General features: G+C 34.2%; 1 protein-coding gene across 1 annotated transcript; it reads left to right on the forward strand.

Moving 5' to 3' along the window:
* Nucleotides 1-1,985: 1,985 nt before the first annotated feature.
* Nucleotides 1,986-2,907, forward strand: LOC117173933. The gene is made up of 3 exons (XM_033362581.1): nt 1,986-2,026; nt 2,171-2,521; nt 2,706-2,907. Exons 1-3 carry the CDS (start codon nt 1,986-1,988, stop codon nt 2,905-2,907), a joined length of 594 nt encoding a protein of 197 aa, XP_033218472.1.
* The last annotated feature ends 2,325 nt before the right edge of the window (nt 2,908-5,232 follow it).

Below are 5,232 nucleotides of genomic sequence, written 5' to 3' on the forward strand. Positions count from 1 at the left end.
TACATTCAAAGGCACAATGCGGCACTAAGAGTACTTTATTACCATCTCTGTCACTCCTACGGCATTCACCTTAATATCGCTCTTCTAAATGCTCCTAGGGAATAGTCATCGTCTCCTACTATATTCACACGGACATAGCCCTATCGTAGTATTGGACCACATCTCGTTTCAGATCTGGGATCACTGAATCGATGACGTGTTTGAAGAAATCAAATCTTATGAAGGTATATACCATATTTCCTTAAGTTCCACTTCCTAGTCTACCTATTCTATTTTATATGTAAACCATTTACATCCTTGAATCTCACATGTAAATCATTTATGTCCTTTAACTTTCATGATACGGTTTGGATTTAAAATATTTAAGCTTCTCATTCGTCAAGTTTCATATATTCTATTCTTCGAATTTCCTCATTTCTAAATAACCTATTTTCTAATTTTTATTGATAATTACATAGATCGTAACAAATTTAGTAATTTATTATCTGGCATGCTAACAGAGGCTCATGATTTATTATTCACATGGATTTTTATATAAGAAGTTTTTATTTATTCCGAGATAACTGAATGTAATTAAAACTTTTGCAACGATTTTTTCTTTAAACTAACATAAAAATTATCTTTTTTTTATTTGAAAGTACGAGACCGAAAGATTTCAACAAGATATTCAAATCGATGCTAAAATTCAACCCTTAAACATTAAATAAAAAATAAGGTAAGAATCCTGAAAATAATCGGTAAAAAGGAAAAAAGAAACGATAATCAGTTCTTATATGTTAAAAATTCAAGCGTTTAATTAGAAAAAAATTACATTTAACGTACAACTATGCATAATGGTGAGAGAAAGAATTTTCCAAATTGCTAAAAAGTTAAAAGGACACATAATCGCCTGATTCTTAACGCCATTATAAATAACAAAATAGGTCATCCGAACATACAGGTCACACAAGATTCACACATAAACCAAAAGATGGACGATAAGAAAAAAGGTCATGAAAAAAATTGAGATCACTGCAAAAATCAGGGACGTAAAAAAGGACACTTATCGTGAGTAGCGATGTATCGTTTTAGTGTTGAGTATAAGCCATTTTTCTGCGGATATGTTTCAAGATTAGTAAAAGAAAGAAGCACAGAAAGAAGTCACAGTAGACAAAGGATTTGGCGAAACGAATTTCCAAATTTTGAATCTTGAAGATTAAGTTGAATAAAAATTACAGAATCAAAATAATTCGCCACGCTGAAACACAGAGAGTTTCGCGTTTTCAAGTACCGGTTTTAACGGCTTCACTCAACCCTCTCAAATCTGTGACACAATTTTTAAAAAAATACCTTGAAATAATCGACTCGTTGTTATCACAATCGCAGCTAGTTGAAATTCACAAATGTGGCACATAGACAAATAATTTTTTGGGCACTTACATTAAATAACTACCATTTGGCAGAAAATCGATCATTGTCAACCACACTCGACTATAAGCAAACATTAAATGAACGCCCAGAACGCTTCATTATGATGTGAGATTTTCGCGCTCACCTTAAAGCATGCCTCTCTTTTAATTTGTGTTCGTTGTCTCTTACATAATGTGAAAATGATTGGTAGAGTTGAAAAGACCGGAGCCTTTACAATAATTTTAGCGCCAATACACACATACATACATATATACATGTAGCAATTAGTCGCCTGATCGTTTACTGAGGACTACGTGCCTCAAATAAAATAATTATATAATTAAAAATTATGCTACAAGTATAATGAGATAACTGAATTTTGAAGCTAGAGCTTGTGTCCAACAGATTTACTTACAAAAGTACTTGTTTTACCGAATGAAATTTATATGTAAGCTCTGATACAGTCATCTGCCCATCATAAGAATACAAAAATACAAATACGAAGGGGACGATTCCTTTATCCACTTGTACTAGATAAGTATTTTTTTGCAGAAGGTGGAAGGGAAAATGTTGCATTAACTAATGCTTTACTATATATGATTGCTGCTGCTGATCTGTCCCTAAAACCAAGCGAAAGGTGAGGTCTCCGGAAATTTTCCCAAGCGAGAGTTCCGCTATACTAACCGCTAAGTAGGAAAACAGTTACAAAATTATTAGGCACAAAATATAATACTTTAAGTGAGAAAGTAAAATCTGATTTAAAAAGTATAAAAATTGTTAGTTTAAATACGCATAACTGGACTGATAGAAATACTAACAAAAGTTACTTGGGTTTGACTGTACATTATCCAGAACCTTCTAGTATAAAATCCGTTGAACTAGAGTGCTTTCCGCTAAATGAAAGTCATACTTCTGATTGTTTGTGTACTCAACTTGACAATTTATGCCAGGAATGGAACATCCTAAGATCGTCTATAAGTTCAGTTATCACTGATAACGCAGCAAATATAGTAAAAGCTATTCATGATATGTTTGGCAAGTCCCTTCACTTACCATGTCTTGCGCCCACAATACAGTTGATTCCAGAACTTGCAATGGAGAAGACGCAAATGTTACAAGAAATTGTAGACAGGTTAAAACGGATAGTCAAATTTTTTAAGCAAAGCAATAATGCAGTAGACGAATTACGACGTCTTCAGTTCGCAGCTCGAAAAACGGAGGGAACTTTGCATAAATTAATCCTACAAGAAGACAATCTATGGAATAGAACTTACTATATGATAGAGCGCTTTTTTTTTGATAGCTTCTTGGGTTAGCGCAGCTCTTCTTAAGCTGCGTGAGGGTCCACCTATGTTGCTTCCGGAAGAAATAGAAACTCTAAAAGAAATAATGCATCCTTTCAAACCGATTGAAAAGGGCACTAGAGAATTATACGATGACGATTTTACTTATAGTAAATCGATCCCAATAGTTATCTGTCTGAATGCAGCTCTGGAGAAAAAGGAACCTATTTCATAAATAGCCATAGCATAGCAAATGAACTTATTAGAAGAAATAAAATTCAGATTTGATTCGCGAGCAGAAAAATATTTGATCCTTGCAATAGCGACTCTACTTGATCGTCGCTTTAAAAAGCTTCATTTTTCTAAAAGTGTCGAACTCTGTCTCAAACTCTTGCGGTAGTTTCAGCAGAGATGAATAGAGAGACAAGGCCAACGGAGTCACATAATGCGCAGGAGGACAACAATATTAAACAAAATTCTGACGAGTTATGGAATCATCATGATCAGAGAGCTCGAAGCGTTCCACGTTCTGATGAACCAGGTGGAATTCCGTCAGAACTAAGAAACTATTTGTCGCAAGTCGTTATTCCAAAGAAGGAAGATCCGTTAAAATATTGGGAAGCGACAAAACACGCTTTTCCGAATGTCTATCATGTTGCAGTTAAATACCTAAGTATTCCAGCTACATCGGTTCCCCGCGAGTGCTTGTTTTCAAGAGCAGGTCTCAATGACAGTGATTTTAAAAGTAGGTTAAATCCTGAGCGTTTATTGCAATTATTTTTTCTGTCTGGTGTTAAAGAGAAGAACTGAGGATTTTAAAATTGCAATTTAAAGTTTAAAAAATGTAAAGTTTCAGCAATTTGGGTTGAAACTTTACTTGACTGTCTAAGACTTCAGGATAGGTCACACATTTCTAAACATTTACTACAAGGTTTAAACCGATTCTCGAAATAATTAAAATAGTCCGCGAATTATTCCATTACTATCAGAATATACTTTCTCTATTTTGAGTCATGGAATTATTCGTGCTCTCTTTATTATGTCGAGCATTGTCTTAAACGCCGTAATAAACATTATATGACATTTTCAGAAATTTTCTATCTATCCTAAATATTCTGAGGAGGTCATAACCTTGAGATACGGGTCATTTTTCAAGGTGAACTTAACATTTGTTGTTGAGATTCAGCCAATATAGATAAGATATGATTAAGAAATCAATATCCAGCCAAGGAAGGCATGATGTTGCAACATCCAGCCAATAAAGGCACGACCTAAGCGAGACTTAGTCAATGTTGGTTCCTTTGGTTCGTTTGTATTGTATCGTTTCAGTTGGTTTGTTTGGTTTGGGTTCGCTTATTTGGGGTGGTTCGTTCGGGTTAATTGGTTCGTTTGTGTTAGATCGTTTAGTTTGGTTCGTTCGCTCGCTCATGTTGGTTTGTTTGGGTTAATTGGTTTTGTTTGGGGCGGTTCGTTCGAGCTGGCTCGTTTCGTTTGTATTGTATCGTTTCGGTTGGTTCTTTTGGTTTGGGTTCGTTTTGGTTGGTTCGTCCGGGTGATTCGTTCGGGTTGGTTTCTTCGGGTTAGTTCATTGGCAACAAACTCCTCATATCTTGTTTTCATTTGCTAGATATTGACTACATTCTGCTCATATCTAGCCTTCATTGACTAAATATTGGCAACAGCCAGCTTATTTCTTGACTTCGTTGGCTCGACATTGACTAAATCTGGCGTATGTCGTGCCTTTATGGGCTGGATGTTAAAACCGGCATGCCTCATTACGCTGGATATTGATATCCTGCTCATATCTTGTCTTTAGAGACCCTGTTATAGCTTATGGCATTTTTTAAAAAAAATGTAGTTGTCACAATAAATAATGTAAAAAAAATAATGTAAAACCAAAGATGCGCATATTTTAGAACACGTCAATGTTGTTTACGGAATTAACTATAGTACGTAGAAATACTGTTATAATTAATTTAATCTCAATAATGTGATACACGCAGTAAAAAATGGAACAGAATTACAACGCAGGTTCATCAAATCGAAGATGTGCATATTTTAAGAGTACTCCAATATTGTTTATGAAATTAATTACATAATGTAGTCACAATGTTTTAACTGATGTAATTTCGTTCAACTTAATGTGATATTAGCAGTAAATAATGTAATAAGATAACTACGCAGGGACATAAAATAAAAAATACGCATATTTAAGGACTACTACAATATTGTTTACAATAATAAATATATTAGAACTATACAATATTGTTATATGGAATCAACCATATTATGTACTAGCCTCATTTCTAATTGCTAGTTTATAATTATTTGAATAAAAAGTAGGATTATACTTTTATACACGTCAGGCTCTTTTTGTTGATACCTATCAAATTTGAACTTGAAATTTAGAAGAAAAACGTTAAGGGCATGTGATACGAGGGTGGATCAAATATAAACTGGAATTTTACAAATACTTTTCTTAGCTAATCGCAAGCACTCTCACAGTGTAGGTTCTTGTAATGTAGTGTATTAGGAGTGGGTAAAACGCTTGGTGAGCTGT

Source organism: Belonocnema kinseyi, chromosome 5 (genome assembly GCF_010883055.1).
Source record: "Belonocnema kinseyi isolate 2016_QV_RU_SX_M_011 chromosome 5, B_treatae_v1, whole genome shotgun sequence".
Classification (NCBI taxonomy): Eukaryota; Metazoa; Arthropoda; class Insecta; order Hymenoptera; family Cynipidae; genus Belonocnema; species Belonocnema kinseyi.